At 44.9% G+C, this 15786-nt stretch overlaps 1 protein-coding gene and 1 long non-coding RNA gene across 2 annotated transcripts in view; one reads left to right on the plus strand and one right to left on the minus strand.

Moving 5' to 3' along the window:
- Positions 1-15786, plus strand: part of LOC118174355 — a 63572-nt gene that overhangs the window by 19382 nt on the left and 28404 nt on the right. The gene's annotated exons all lie outside the window — the stretch shown is intronic.
- Positions 7758-10976, minus strand: SOCS1 (suppressor of cytokine signaling 1). The gene is made up of 2 exons (XM_035339641.1): positions 10598-10976; positions 7758-8968 (listed from the first exon to the last, which is right to left on the minus strand). Exon 2 carries the CDS (start codon positions 8891-8893, stop codon positions 8270-8272), a length of 624 nt encoding a protein of 207 aa, XP_035195532.1. The 5' UTR covers positions 8894-8968; positions 10598-10976; the 3' UTR covers positions 7758-8269.

Genomic DNA, 15786 nt, shown 5'->3' on the forward strand with positions numbered 1-15786 from the left:
CTAATTTAGAGATCTAATTGCCCCATTGGCACTTGGGCATCTGCCTTTGAAAGCTTTTGATTTGCACCTAACAGAGGTCTAAAGTAGATGTTGTGAACAGCCTACCTGGTGAGGGTAAATGGGAGTATAAGGGGGACAGAAAACCAAAAATAATCTCTGAAGCATTTGGCAAAACTATTTCTGACAGAGCCATGTACTCAAATAAGTGCTAGGGGTCTAGCAAGGGGGGTTACTGTTTTATCTGAGGAGAGCAATGGAAGTAGCTAGTAGTTACTCCTTCTGTAGCACATTTATCTCCCAGATTCATACTAGTGATGTTAGAGACCATATCTATCCCACCTCTGTGCCAAGAGTCTATAAGATACACTGTCCCCAGCTCCTGTCTCTCTAGGTTGCCTGAACAGTGATGGTACATGGGCAGGTCAAGAAATAACCGAACAGGACTATTCCACTGAGTGTTACAAAGTCATTAAGCCTTAGTCCACTGTCTGTTGTAACTTTTTGGGAGAGTACTTTATGTTCATTTCTGTTTTCAGTGCTCTGTTGGGGAACCAGAAGTCATTTGAATCCCTGAGAGGATACCTAAAATCTCAGCCTGAAAGTTCAATCTGACTCAAATTCCAGTAATAATTGGTTTCTGCTGTAGGGAAGTTGATTAGGGGAAAGTTTGGCTAGGGCAAAAATGTAACGTAGGTATTGGTTTCAATTTGAAGGGCAAATGGAGATTTGCAAATACTCGGCAGAGCTGGAAGGAATGGGGGCAGGAAATTGCCCATGATCTTGCATACCCACTTTCGGTATCAAAACTGAAGAGCATAGATATGATTTCACCTCACCCTCAACCTCAACCTGTGAATTAGCTGGAGCTCTATCAGATAAGAAATCTTCATGATGCAAACATGGCTCTTAGCTTTCATTTTAAGATGACACTTACTGTTATTTAAAAATATTATCTATAGTAACATTGATCTTCCATGGAAACTGATTTCACACAGAAGCCATGTTTTCACTCCAGATGCATGCATGTTCTGATCCTTTGTTCAGCACCTTGGGTATAGTTGATATTTCTACTTTTTCCCAGAACACATATAAAAGTTGTGACTAGAACAGATTTACCAGGAGAAATAATGGGTCTGCAGTGGGTCTCTCTCCCCACTCACACTGTGTCTTACAGAGTGTCCTTGGGCTCAGGACCTGTGGGAGCAAAACCACGCTGGGGCTTCTTCCACTCTCCTGCAGCTGGAGATGGCTTCTTCTGTGCTCATGCTGCCTGTATGGTACCTATTAGACCTACAGACCTTATTTTTTTACTTAGATCCTGTGAAAGAAGGAGGGGATTGGTGAAATTATCCCAGATCTTCAGATAAATGTAACTGAATTCAGAGGCTTCATTTCCATTGAAAATATTTTCATCCTCCAGCACACTGAAAACTTTTTATTCTACCCTGACTTATCCTGAGAGCATTGTAAGCAAATTAAAGTATTGCTTTACAGCTACACAGAAGGTGTGGACTTTAGGACCTGATTCCACCTTTTCTGTCAAGCTATGTCCCTATTCCCTGTTCTCTGCTTCTGCCGCCACCACCACTAAATGTCCCAGCATTCATCACAGTACAGTAACCCTTTACTACCATCTCCTCGCAAAATTTGCAAATTATTTCTCCTATTTTTTTTTTCTTGGTTGCTACTTATTTCGTTCTTTCCCTTTCTCATCATTAACATGCTCACCTGTGTACACACCATGTGTCCTTACTACTGAAACCACTGATCTCTTTTCTTCTACCCAAAGCCCTCAGAAGAGTGTCAGAACACCAGTTAGCAGTGGAATAAGAAAGGCTAAAGGACTGTTTGCTTTTTTAACAGAGCCCAGATGTTCAATTGCATTATAAAAAGGAAATAAAAGGGAGCAAAGAAACGCCAAGAGCTCTGACAGCCTCTGAATAAAGGCCTAAGCTGTTTATCCACTGGGTGCACCTCTCTGGGCCTTTTATCTGTTGGCCTGCACATCTTATTTTAGTACAGTAGTTACAGCTTCTTCACTATTTTCATTTTCACTGCCTGAAAGAGCACGGAATTTGATTTATAAAGACTTCAGGTTCCTTCCTTTCCCCATATGCTCTGCTAAGACTGATGATCCAGGCTTTCCTCTTTCTTTACTTGTTACCAAGCTCAGTAAGTGGGGGGTGATGATTAGCTCACCTTACCCAGTCTTGTGCCCACTCCTATACTGTCAGGTAAGGAAGAAAAATGTCTCATCAGCTTTAGGGCTTTTAGTCCCTCTGTTGCCACTGTCCAAGAAGAGTTACTTTCAACAGCTTTTGCTCTAGCCAGAGCAGAATACGTGAAATTTACTCATTAGTTACAAAGACTCCCCTTGTTTTTAGTAATAACTTGTCAGCTGCATACTTGTTCTCCAATATTTCAAACACATATACCACCATCATCATCTTTATGTTATTTTCCTTAGGTGACAAACTCAAGCCTCTCCTTGTATTTCAGTGCTGTGACCTGGTCTTCAGTTTTGCATTAAATTAAGGCTTCTCTGCTTAAAAATACTATACTTCCCACAACTCTTCTACCTCCACATTTTCTCTCCTCGCAATGCTGTGATGACCAGTTCATAGAATCTTGCTTGGATGAAAATTTCATTTTTTATCACATTCTTGCCACCATTTCAGAAACACAGCTTTAGAAGTTATGGCGCAATGCACCTGCAGCCATGTCATGCTGCTTTTATAATGGAAAGAGGACTGTGCCTGGGTGCCTGGATGAGCATGTTGATGGTCAGAAAAGACAAGTTTGCATTGCAAGGTGTGTTAGCTGGTGGAAGAGTGCATGGAGTAAGTTCTTCAGTGTTTGACATCCTTCAGCTGAGATTGGATGTTTGCTTAAAAACTCTGTGGAAGTTTAATTGCACATACCTGGCATTCACTTACACAGCAGGAATAACTATGTGCTTTGCAGGCCTAATTTACACAGTGCAAGGAATTCCTGGTGTAAACTCAGAGGCCTTTTCATTCTCTTATTCACATCAGTAGTCAAACTAGATGAATGTACTGGTATCTCTTCAAATCTTTCTAGCATGCAGAGGTACTGTAAAATGTAAGTAAAGGACATTAGGAACTAATGGCACACTTATTGCTACGGCTGACCCACAAGTTGCATTAGGCTAACAGCACAGTCTGTATGTCCTGAGCACATGTAATGCTGTAAGTGTGGAGGTGTCTGGGTCAGATCATCCTCCCAGATGACCTGGCACCATTCTGAATCTGCCTATGGAATATTTCCCTGCAAACCTGAGCACATTTGGCTCACTGTACGGAGTATCAGTATGGATAACCAGAAGTTGTGGAATTCAGCCACTTGTAAATAAGGATGTGGTTAGGATTAAACAAATGTCCCTTTCTTGTAACAAAAAATAGAATAAAAACAGAATGAGTTATGTTGGAAAGAAGGAAAAATTTAGTGAATATTTCTATGAAAGTGTTTGGCAATAGATGAGTGTGTAAGAAGCCTCTGGTTAAAGACATTATAGTGATATATTAGTAATTATACCATGCAGTCAGGACTTTATCACCATGACTGGAGTACCGCACAGTGGCCAGTGGATTTTATTTGGTGAAAAATGAACAAATCCTTGCACTTGCTTTGTTACAGTTAGCAACAGAGAGCAAACAAACAAAACAGAACTCTGTTAGTGAAGGTAAACTTTTGTGATCATAAGCAGGAGCAGGCCAGGCAGTGGTGATTCACAGGAGATGGAGCTCATTAAGGGTGATGACTAGATTTATTAAACTTCTATGTGGCTGGGAGTTACAAAAAATAAAAATAATAGCAAAAAAATACCTATAACTGAGATCAAAATAGCAGGAAGATGATCCTACTTTGATGTGATACTCTTATCAAGAGAAGTAGAGTGAAGGAAGCTGAGCAAACATGGCTTATAGGACGGTTGGTTTTTGTTTTATCCTGCCTGGCTTCTATTCCATCCTCATGATACCCACTCTTCTCCTAGCTGAAGACTCTTGGGTAATTGCTTTGCTATGCACAAGCATCATCTCCATTGTTCTGGTCTTCAAAATTCACATCCAAAACAGTCACTGAGGTCCAGACAGAGGGAGAAATACTTTTGGTGTGTGGCTAACACCCATCTGTCTTCTAACTCTCTGGCCTTCGCTGCTTTGTGGACCTTGAGGGTGGGGACATGCAGAAACAGTTGGGAGGGATTGAGCTTTTTTTATGTGCCCTGCTGGCTTGCATTTCTGTTTCTCTGTGGTGGCCCAAACAACAGTTTGGAGCCAGGCACAGCAAATCTCTCTGCTATGCTGGAAGCAGCTGTAGAGGAGAAAGTCAGATCCAGGGATAGGATCTGAGTACCGTGCAGTACATCAGCCAAGTCAGCAACAATGAAGGGTCTTGAATGGCACTTAGCAGTCAAAATACGCTTGAAACCCACTGCACAGGCAGTTGGTAACCTACACTTTGCACGGAAAGCAACACAGAGTCCCAACTAAGTTGCTGTTATGCAAGCCTTTGTCTCGAAGCTGGAAGAAATGAATACATGCAATGCTTACACAGCTGCCAGCACCATGAATGGAGGGGCAGAAGGAGAGCCAGGGGCTGAATGAGAGCACAACATGAAAGGATGGCATTGGATCTGAACGAGAAGGTGCAGGAGGTAGATGCATCATTGTTCAATGGAGGATGAAGTATGGACTGGGTGAAGAGTATTGATGGCTAGATACGGTCAGCATATTGCCCTAGGGGATACCTTTTTCTTGACTGTTGAAAATAGCATCAGTGCTGACTGCAGCTGAAGCCTCACTTCTTGTAAATGACTTAAATCATAACAGAATTAGTACGACCACAGCTTCGCAGTGGGTGAGGTTATGCTTGTCATTCAAGCAGCTTCTACTGAGCATCCAATAACCCTTCACAGCTGAATTAACCAGACACCCACAGTTCTATTAATTAGCTCCACTCGTTAGCAAGTGTTTTACAGCTGCAGCATGGTATGTAAATTAACTTACTCTGAAAGCAAATGTATGTTTCAGTCTTTAAAAAGCCAGGAAGCCCCGGCCTTGCTGCCTGTACAGCTATACATCAGCAGGGATGGGGTGGGTGCCCCAGTGGGATGCAGAGGGACAGACACCCTGGGGGTGATGCAGCCCCGCTGCAAATGGCTTTAATTTGTGCTGCAAATTATTTCAAATCTGTCCCTTCCCCACTGGCTATCAGCATGGCAGTCTCTTTCAAGAGCTTAGGTCTGCTTCTGAGCACAGCTCAAATTCTTCCACAGTCCTTCCCCAGACTGACTGTTTACTTCACTTCATAGCCACAGCCAGGAGTGAAAAGGTCAGAGGGAAGAGCTGGGCAGGAAGGGGAGGGACTGCAAGCACCACTCTTCGTGTGCTAGTTAGCAGGGAGGGTTCAAATCACTGCACTGTTATGTGTTTGCATTGCTCTGGGGGAGAAATGCAGCTAATTTGGCAATGCTGGCACTTTATTAAACAGAGGAAGAGAGATTTGGCAGCTGGCATTGCTACAGAAATCTTCAGGAGATGTGTGCTGTGCCTGTAGGTGTGACAGAGTCTCTAAATCAGTGCCTGCAGGTGAGCAGGTGCTTTAGAGAGCTCTTCCTTAGACGGTGGGTCAAAGTGACATTGTGAATGCACATACTGCCCAAGGATTTTGTGTTTTGGAGCAGCCTACAGATACCTGCCAGAGATCTGCCTGGCTGCTGTGTTGTGTGCTAGAGAGAGAGCAGCAAAGGAAAGGAAGGGGAAGAGCAAGAGAGGTGGAAAGATGGGTAGTTTAAAAATACAGGCTAGCTTTATCTCCTTTTTCATTAAGAGATCTTTTAGCCACTTCTGGCCTTCTTGTTCTCTAAGGACATTTTTTCTTTCTTTCTTTCTTTCTTTTTCTGAGCTACCTCAGGTTTGCATTTCACATTAAAGACACAAGGAAGGGATTTGGGCATTTCACTTGGGAAGATATGGGTCGCTTCTAACATACTCTGAAAGAAAGTAGGTTTACTTCTGTCAGGAAGAAACAGAAACATGCTCAGTCTTAATTCTTTTCATTCCATGTCTGTCATTGGGAAGCCCCTTACCATAAATCTAGTTCTAGTTTTGTTTTTCTCAGGGATGCTGGAGATCCTTTTAAGCCACCTTGGGCTTGTTGTACCACTGATGCTGTCACCTGGGCACTCATTTATATAAAAAGGTAGGAACGAGTCATTTACTTGGGGCCTGAGGGGTTAAAACACCATACAGATGGGGCTGGGAAAGGAGGGCAGGGAGCAGGATAATAATCTCTGCTGACTGCAAACCAGTTTGGCAGACTTCACCCTAGTTTTTTTTCCAGTTTAACTTCTTAAAACGGTTTGCATTCAGACAGTCACTTTGCTCCATTCTTGTAGCTGCTGCATCTCGTGGTGGTTGTGGCTTCCCCAATTTATGCACTGCTGTGGGAAAATAGAGTGTTTGGCAACTAATTCCAGCTTTAAACAGAAATAACAGAAATGCTGCCTGACAGGCTCAGCCAGGGGTGGCCAACAAGGGACCAGGAGACTGCTTGGCAGGACAAACCAAAGAGCAGTTTTAGGGAAGCAGCACACTAAAGAGTCATATTATAATTAATAGCTGTATTCTTTACCTTTCTCTTTGTCACAATGGCCAAATCACCGTGAGTGATCTTTAGTCATGTTTGAGCAGGAAACCTATTTATGTTCTGAAGAATTATCACTGATAGAAGAACTTACTTTGTAGAGTAACTTATGCTGTACAAATTAATTCAGTAAGGCACACTATGTAGCAGTCAGTTTCTTAAAAGTGGCTGTAGTTTTAAAAGGAATGTGAGCTGCAGTATGGGGAGAGACCTCTTATCTTAGAAACTCTAGCAATGACTTCATTTACTGCTTGCAGTTACTGTAACCGCTACAGATCTGTGCTGATAGAGGACATTTCTGTGAAAGACACTGCCTTCTTTGAAGTGATTTGGTTCAGCTGGTTTTCTAAGCCTATTTTTCAGATTTCAAGAACTGTTTGGGGGATTGCAGAATTACTTTATCAAAAGTGATACCACTTTTTTAAAATCACATAGATCATATTTTGTCAAATTAAGCATATTAGTCACTCAAAGCTACATTACTGTGGGGCACTGATTTTACATTTTATGAGCAGACAGAAATGCAGCAGTGCCTTCACCAATTTCCTTTAAGTGGTATTACAAAACAGCCTGATGTATTTTTAACTTTCTCTGAGTGCAGTTCAGCCACTAGAAACTGAAGGTGCAAATCTATGGGCTTGTGCTCTCTAAGCCTTGTCATCAGGAGCTAAATCACAAATTCTTTTCAACTATAAAGTCTGTACCCTGTAGAACATCAGCAATTTCAGGCAAGAAATAGAAAAAAAATTTTGAAGTCTAAAGATGTCTGCATCTTTGCTGTTTTTGCACACATTGAGTTATAGAGAGAAATCATTACCCTAGTACATCATGATACAGTGTCCACTGCCTTATGAAGTGCATGTGAATAGCAGTTTGGGATAGTTTTATTTCTTCTCACTGACATTCATGTGGTTTGGTTATGTCAGACAGCAACTTTTCTTGCTTAAAGCCTTGTTGCTTTTAATAGGTACAGGGCAAGCCAACACTGGTGTAATTAGCTCAGCCAAGGATTTAATTCATCTCTTCAAAACTTTGGCACTGCTGTAGTCTTAAGCACATTGTGCTGTTGTATATTTAAGAGAGCTAGATTTTTAGGCAAGTTCATCCTAAACATGCTATCTGCTTGCATCTCTGTTTGAGGCTCTTTGGGGCAGGAATCCTCTGCTCGACCAGCTCTACCTGCTTGTTCAGCAAGGCAAGGTATCAGACCCCACGGAGACCTGCCTGTCACCTGCATTCACATACATAGCAGCTAGAGGTTGTTAACAGGATAGGTACCAGAGTACTTAGCACTGAAAACAGAGATGCCATTCTTTTTTTTTTTAAAAACTTTCACAATAAAGTTTATTATATTAATATCATTAAAAATATTATAAAATAATAAAATACTCTGCTTGGCAGAAAAATTATGCCAGGGTTTTAGAACCCCAGGTTTGTGCAAACAGTTTTTGTAAACATAAGTCAAGTGTTCAAGTTGCATCCCAAAATACAGTAAGTTGCTACAAAAATAAGTTTGCTCACTGTCAAACATGTTTAAAAACCCAGAAGGCTGGATTTCTTTACACATCTCTCACACGTCCCTATACAGTTAATGCTGTACTTAGATCTGAAATGGGAAGGATTTCAGGTAGTCCTTTAAAACAGGATTGAGAGGGATTTGGTTTAAGTTCTCTCTTCCAAATGTCTTCACGATGCTCTTCCTACAGAGCTCCTGCAAGGGCTGCACACGGACTTTGCGCAGGGGGGTAACCAGTACCTTCCTTGGGGAGCTTAAGTAATGTTCCAACAGCTTGAAAAGACAGTCAAAAGTCTCCTTGCTGCCATCCAGGCTGAAACGCCCAGTCTGAAAGTTTATCCGGATGCTGGTGGGCCCAGTTGCAGTCTTAACACTGATGGCAAAGAAACAATTCTTCTGTGTGCTGTCCCTGATGAGGAAGGTGCCCTCAGGCTCAGACTTCAGCTTCTCGTGGGCAGCACTGACAGTCAGAGGTCCCCAGTAAAAGCCACAGGCATCCAGCAGGCTGCTTGCTCGAGTGATGCTACTAAAATCTGCTTGTGAGCGAAAGGTTCGGAAGTGCGTGTTGCTCTGTGCCTGCAGAGTGCTGGGATGGCCTGGGCCGTGGTAGCCTCGAGCCTGTGAACGATCCCGTGCCGGAGGGTCAAGTAGACATCTCGGGTCTGCTGCAACTGCATTATCTGCTGACACCTTGCTGTGCGCTACCATCCTACAGCCTAGACCAGCTGATGCGGTCTTCCATAGCGTCAGTGGCTACGGCAGGGCAGCTTTCCAGCAGCTATTCTGAAATGCAAAAGAGACACAAAGTGAGATCCCCAGGGAAAAGTGGCTGCAATCTCTGAATGACCAAGTCTTCCATTCACATGCCTCCCACCCAAAATAAAATAATAAAATATTAATTTGACAATTTACACTGGGCAAACAACTGCTTGCTTTTGGACAAGATTAGTAGTCTATTACTACTGCAGGGCCCAAAGCTCCAAAAATATTTAGCAAGGATCACAAACAGCTACAGAGAATAATGCAGTTTCCCTGCTGTGAGCCTGCAGAAGCATCTCAGGACCTGGAGTGACCCAAACACAAGGAACTTCTCATTGAAAAGGCACCTGTGCTTACTCCCACAGAGCCACAAGTCTTCAGACAACAAAGCAAGGAGGTTCTCCAGCCCCTCTCTCTGCACCTCCCTCTTTCCCTTCCCCCAGTGCCAAGTGCTGTCTGAACTCAGGCAGCACCATTTGGTGCTCTGGGTGCAAAAAAGAAAGTGGGCGAAGGCAACAGAGCCCCTGCAGCTGGGCATGAGCCTGCAGGTAACTGGGGAAGAGGGCGAGGTGAATAGATGCCATTGTGTGACTGAGGCATAACTTGGAAGGGCAGCCTGCAGCACTGCCAATTTACACAGTAGTCCTCAAACTCCTTCCCTCTCTCCTTTTAACCTGAGGTTCAGCCATAAAAGGCTATTTCCCATTCCCCCAACTTTCCCTTGGGACAGCAGTGCTCCAACCTCACTAGCTTACACAAATCAACCTCTATGAACCCTTAAAGCATTACTCCTCTGTCTCTCTCTCTTTTTTGTATTACATACACTTTAAGTGGCCCAATCTAAATTGCTTCCTATTGATATATCTTTCAGCATGAGGGACTAAATTCATCCCTCATGTTACTTCAAAGAAATTAGCAGTGCTGCACCAGGAACGAGTTTGGCCTGAAGTGTCTACCTCTGACTGTGGTTCGATACATCTCTGCTGGCTGCCTTGACCTTATTGGCAAGCATAGATTTTAGGATTTATCCCTACAGTCAGATATAGATCTGCAGCTGCAGCTTGTTGAGAAACCTTGAAGGATTCTCAGAAATGAATCCCTCAGCTATCTTACAGTTCAGGGTAACATGCTAATGCAGATTTCAAAGAAAGTACACTGCTGGATTCCTGTCTGTGCTAATTTAACAGCTCGCTGTTTGGTTTCGGTTAGGTCATATTACCCTCCTGAAACACCACAGCGGCTTGTAAAAATCCTTCTGCTGGCAAATAAAAGGCTGAAAGCAGTGCCGGGCTTTCCTTGCACAAGTAGAAGAAAACTGATGTCAGTTTTTCCAATTTCTGGGCCAGGATTATCGCTCGGCATTTCAAGTTAACACGAAATTAAGTTTCGGTGCACACTGCTGACAAAGAACGGCCGAGCCCGAGGGCCGCGAGCCGCGGGGGTGCCCGCACAGAGCCGCCCGGCGGCGGGGTAGGCGGCGGGATAAACTGCGGGGCGCCGGGAGGGCCTGCCCTGGTCCTGCCCCGGTCCGCGGGCCCCTCGGAGGCGGACGGCGGCTGATTCCTCTCTTACACCCCCCGAGGCTCCACAGCGAACACAACCTCCGATCCAGGGAGGGAAGAGAGCCCGCACCCCCACGGCAGCCCCCCTTACCTTCTGCCGAAGCGCGCACCGTACGCAGGAGCTGCGCGCCCGGCGGCAGGGGCTCGGTGCTGGCCCGGGCGGCCTCCGCAGCATCCTCCGTGCGAGGCCCCCCCTGCCCGGCTCCGCTGCGAGCCGCGGCTGCCCCGGGCGGCACCTCCAGCACTCTGGGCCCGCTCATCGCCTCTGCTTTCTATTTAACGCGGCGGCGGCGGCGCTTTTCTGCCCGCTCGCCCCTCCCCGGCCTTCTCCGAAAACACGTGGCCCCGCTTCACTTTCACTTTCCCAATGAGTCACGGCTCGCAGGGGCTCAGTTCAGCCCAGCCGGGCAGGGCTGAGCCGAGCCGGGCTCCTGGCGGAGCGCCGGGGGCAGCCGGTACTGCCCCAGCTCCTGCCCCAGTGCCGGGCCCCGCTGCTCCCTTATCCCCTCGTGCCCCTGTCCTCCTGTCCCCTTGTCCCCTGAAAGCCGCCCGAGGGGTGCCCGACGACCCCGCCGCGGCCCGCAGAGGGCGCAGGACTCGGTGTGCCCGGCCCCGGGGGGGAGGGGAGAGCCGGGGGCGGGGGAGGCCGGGACGAGCAGGCGGCTAGCGGCCTGCCGAGGGGAGCAGGGCGGCACGGCCCGGGGCAGAGGAGGCGGCTTCGTGCCTGGCTGTGGCATGGCCAACAAGGCGTGCAGACTTGGAGCAGCAGTGGCTTTGCGCTGGAAGAGCATTCAGAGAAAACTGCGAGCCTTCCACCCGGAGGACTGTGCAGACGCTGCTCTGGTTTTGGAGTTCTCAAGAGAGAATTTCCCTGGGGCTTTCTTCAGGGCAATCGGACTTACAAGTAACTGTTCAAATCCCCAGCTATATTTATGATTTTGGCAGCAGCCAGTGCAGAAGGCTTGGGATGCTGTTCTGCTCACCCACAGGGAGATTTGCCAGCCTCAAGTAATCAAGCCAGTGTTTGATCTGTTCCTTCAGGCAGGTCCCAGCAAAGTGTGCTTTCCTTCAAAGAGGGTGCCGCTTAAAGCAGTAACCAACATCTGTTTAAAAGGCTGAGAAATCTTTCTTTTTATTCTTCCTTTTTGGAAGCCAGTTGCCCTAACCTAGCACAGTCATTCACCTTCCCGAGTGTGTGCAAAAAGTTTGTGAGGAATTCACTGCCTCTCAACTCTGGAATCAATACATAAACTTGTCTCTTCTATGTGGTCCGGGGCACGCAGTATGACAGGCGAGTTTTGGAGCCAGACTGCTTTACATCAGGAGCAGAGAGGATGTTTTCCCCTTACAATCAATGTGGTGTTTTGTGACAATGAAGAGGAAGTATTTCTGTCAGATGATTAAGGGCTGGGGGCCAGAAAGGACTTGTGAGTTGCCCTTTGGAATGCAGTCAAGGGGATGTATTTCCTGCTTTGGGGCTGTATATTCTTTTCAAAAGCCGCTGGGGTCAGACTGAGTTAGTTAACCTCGTGGTGGGACAGTGCCCTGCAGCAATGGGTCGCTGGTGTACAGTAGGCGAACCTGGAAATTTCTGATGATGCTCTAGCCACCAAAATTTACTGTTCATGTAGTACAGTTGTCATGAATTTGGAGAAATGGAGCTCATCGTAAATTTTAAGAACTGGCATAGAGATTCCATTTTTGCTCAGAAATCTCTTTCAGGCCATTTCTGAGTGACTAAGGTTCATTATGAGCAGCTGGGGGAGGGAAGCTCAGCTGCTTTTCTCTGTAAAACAAAAGCATTCTGGAATGGTGGAACTGAAACTTGCTTTAGGATTCAAACATGCAATAGTGAGAAATGTTTTGCCACTATTTGCTTTGTAGTGTGCTCCACGCAGCGAGTAGTTTCAACGGCTGCTTTGTACAAGGCACTGTTCAGACACAGTAGAACCAGGCCTTGTCCTTGACTGCATAAAACCTACTTAGACAAAACAAAGTCCTCTACCTCCCCTCAATAGAGAAGAGATTTGAAGTGCTTTGACTGTAAGGCAAATGAGAGCCAAAAAATGCACCTCAGATACTCTAACTCCCAGCCTGGCCCTGAGGCACCGCTTGCTCCTACCATCACTGTGGCTCTCAGGAGTAGAGCAGGGCATAGCCATACAGCGGCATGGCGCTGCAGGTGTTTCTCAGGTGAGATGGAGGTTGGCTGCTGGTTGCTACAGGCGTGCCAGGAAAGCTGTTACACTCTCACGTAATTTTTAATTTTGTAAGATCACAAGGGGGGGCAGCTCCTCTGGGTGCACATACAGTCTGGCTGCCATGGACTGAGTAGCTGACAAAGCGTCTGTCCAAAAATCTTCCCCATTCAGCAGGAATGTGGTAATAATGCTTAACCGCAAACCTTCAGAGCTTGGCAGGGCTCAGATGGGTAGGTGAGCTCCCAGTCACCAAGGAGAGTAATGGAGAGAGTCTGAGCTCAGGCACCAAAAGCCAAGTGTGTCAGGCTGCTGCTTAAAGTTTGCTGTCATCTGTATGTGAATAACAGTGAGAGTGGTCTAGGTTGCTCCATAAAGCGTCCTAGAAAGGCTTGCCCAGGAGAAGCAGGGCTCAGTTGTGACATGTGAAGGACTTTTACAGAGGATGAAGATTTTGTGGTAGGAAGAGTTGGGGATTTAGACCTGAGGGTCTCACATATTGAGTTTTATTGGGATATCTTGATTTTTTCCCACTCACATTTCCTTTTGCAAGGCCCTGTCCTCAGCCTTCTGTTTACTTCCTTACCCTCTCTCCTTCTACCTAAAATCCCCATGATCTGGGCCTTTGAAAGACATCCATTCCAGGAGGTTTGGATAAAAAGATGTTACCTTCAGACAAAAAGAGGTTACTGTACCCAGTAGAGGGCAGTGCATAAATTTGGAGCTGATAGCTGCTGAGCAGAGCCCACATGGAAAGAAGGTCTCCAGAAATAACTGAAATTTGAAGCACTGCTGCCAAATCAGGTGCTTCTGATCTCTGCTCAATGAGCTCAGCTTAATGATCGCTTGTTGCATATGGCAAGGTGAGTTAGGCACTCCTTTGAGTCTCTCTGGTAAGTAGAGCCTTCCCTGGAAAACTCTTTCAGATCTTCTGTTGGTTTCTTGTTTCTTTGATTTTTTGTTTTGTGTGTTGTTTTTTTCCTTTTCACAAAGTACTATTTCACATGGAGAAAGAAATCCTGCTCCCTTTCTTCCCTGCTGATGGTCTCAGAAAAGAAAGGCAAAGTCTGGAGTGAAAGGAAAAGGTTTCCCTTGTTTCTTTGGGCAGGAATGTAAACACTTTTGATGTGAAAGATGGTATCGGTAAAGCTCCTAAGGTTTGGATAAAGAAAAAAAAACTCAATTTTCTTTAAAATAAGAGCCCTGACTCTTATTTTATAAACACTGGCTTGGAAAATGAGGAAAAAAAAATCAAAGGAAACTGTAGTAATTTCTACAGCAGGAGCTCAGCTTACTCACTGGCCAGAAATGCACTGGGTGCAGGGAAAGGTCTGCCAGGAGGCAGTGAGGGAAAAAAACACAGATCTGAGGATGGTGTTGAAGGTAGGAGAGCACTATGTCTCTTGGGGATAATATATGTGATGTTTCCCTGTTTTTCTAGATTTATTTTATTTTATTTTTTTTTTTTTTCAGAAAACATACTCAGAGCCATGCTAGCAGCAGTGTAATGTAGGCAGAGCTTCCTTTATGACCGCTCCAAGCCTTTCTTCACTCTGTGAAACCACCAAGGGGTAGGAGGCTGTGATACCATGTATGGTATTCCCCAGAATAAAATCCCTCATGGGGCACTCCAGACCCTACTGAATTCATCCACCCTGCAGGGACAGTCCTCTGGAAGAAAAAAAACTGTAAATAACCTAAAACAATTAGAAAATCAGCAGGCACTCCCCATTTCAGCTGCATTCCTTATTCTTGAGACGAGATGCAGACACTGATTCTCATAGGAAGCTGAATTAATTGGTAGGCCAACATACCCGTGGAATGGGGTTTTGGTTAGAGCTGGGTATAGCAAGTGGATGATTAGTGTGGGAATTAATACATGAATGTTAAATCAGCTAATTTAGTTGGTTTTATTAAGACAGTTGGCAATGAGTAATTAAAATATTTTCCCAGGCCTAATAAATTGCTGTTTTCTTGTACGAATGATTCAGGTAAGTAGGGTCACATATGTTATTATTAGTGCTTTGAGGTTAGAGCCTCCCCTGTGCTGCTGTTGGAGATGATATCCCTTGGATGAAAGAGCTTATTGTCTAAACTGCCCAAACTAGCATCATGTTTTGTAGAGCAGAGGAACTGAAGCACTGAGAGGTTCAGTGATTTGCTTTAAGTCAGAGAGTGAGACAGTCTGCAGAAGGGCTAGGACTGGAACATAATTCAGGTCTTCAGAGCCCCATACTAGAAACTTAACCACAATACCATCCTTCCTGTTTTAGTGGGTTTTGTTTTCTTCTCCAGAATCTGAATTTTCATTTAAATGAAACCCCTGAAATCGGAATTCTTTGATTTTGCAAGTAAAGCAGACACCACATTGTTTCTGAGCTTGCTTTCAGATGCACTGAAACCAGCAGCACTGAGAGAAGTGTGAACCTCTGTCACCCACTTTAACTTGGTATTAAGGTCAGAGCTTGATGTATCTAAATGGGACATACCCAAAAGATCTAACTATCCTGACTAGACATTTCCTTATACATCTCAATTTCCATACTATCCATACTGTTGTGTTGTAGGTTAAGAGGTGATGAAGTGAGCCTGTTCAATACAGATTATTCGCTTAACCTTTTAGGCATTTGCCTTTAGACAAAATGGCTATAAAAATGACTCACTTTCTACTTATATTAATGCCCATGTTACATGGCACTCAAGGATGCTGGGTGTATTAGTTTCTCCATGGCAGCATACATAAGTCATTATGCCAAGAACAAAATAGAATTTGAGATATCCTCGGATGGTTTTCATATCTATACCTACGTTAGAGGTGGCCAGTCAGTACACAAACAGTATTCTGAGCTGGATTTCAAGTTGTTCTGCAGATAACGTACAACTTAGATTCCATCCAGCTAGGATGGATGATAGAAAACTTTAATTTTTGTCATCTAACAAGGATTGCTGTCGGTATTAGCCATGAGGATGTGCATATGTCTACTAGCTAGGATGAAAGGCTGTGTTTTTGGGAAGTTAAACTAATTAAGCTTAAGAGCATACTAAAATTGAGTAAGAGTGGAGCCTCTCCCTCTCATGAGTT

This window comes from Oxyura jamaicensis, chromosome 14 (genome assembly GCF_011077185.1).
Source record: "Oxyura jamaicensis isolate SHBP4307 breed ruddy duck chromosome 14, BPBGC_Ojam_1.0, whole genome shotgun sequence".
NCBI classification, from domain to species: Eukaryota; Metazoa; Chordata; class Aves; order Anseriformes; family Anatidae; genus Oxyura; species Oxyura jamaicensis.

Excerpts from the sequence above, each read along its gene's own strand:
- SOCS1 (XM_035339641.1), bottom strand. The coding sequence starts at position 8,893 with ATGGTAGCGCACAGCAAGGTGTCAGCAGATAATGCAGTTGCAGCAGAC.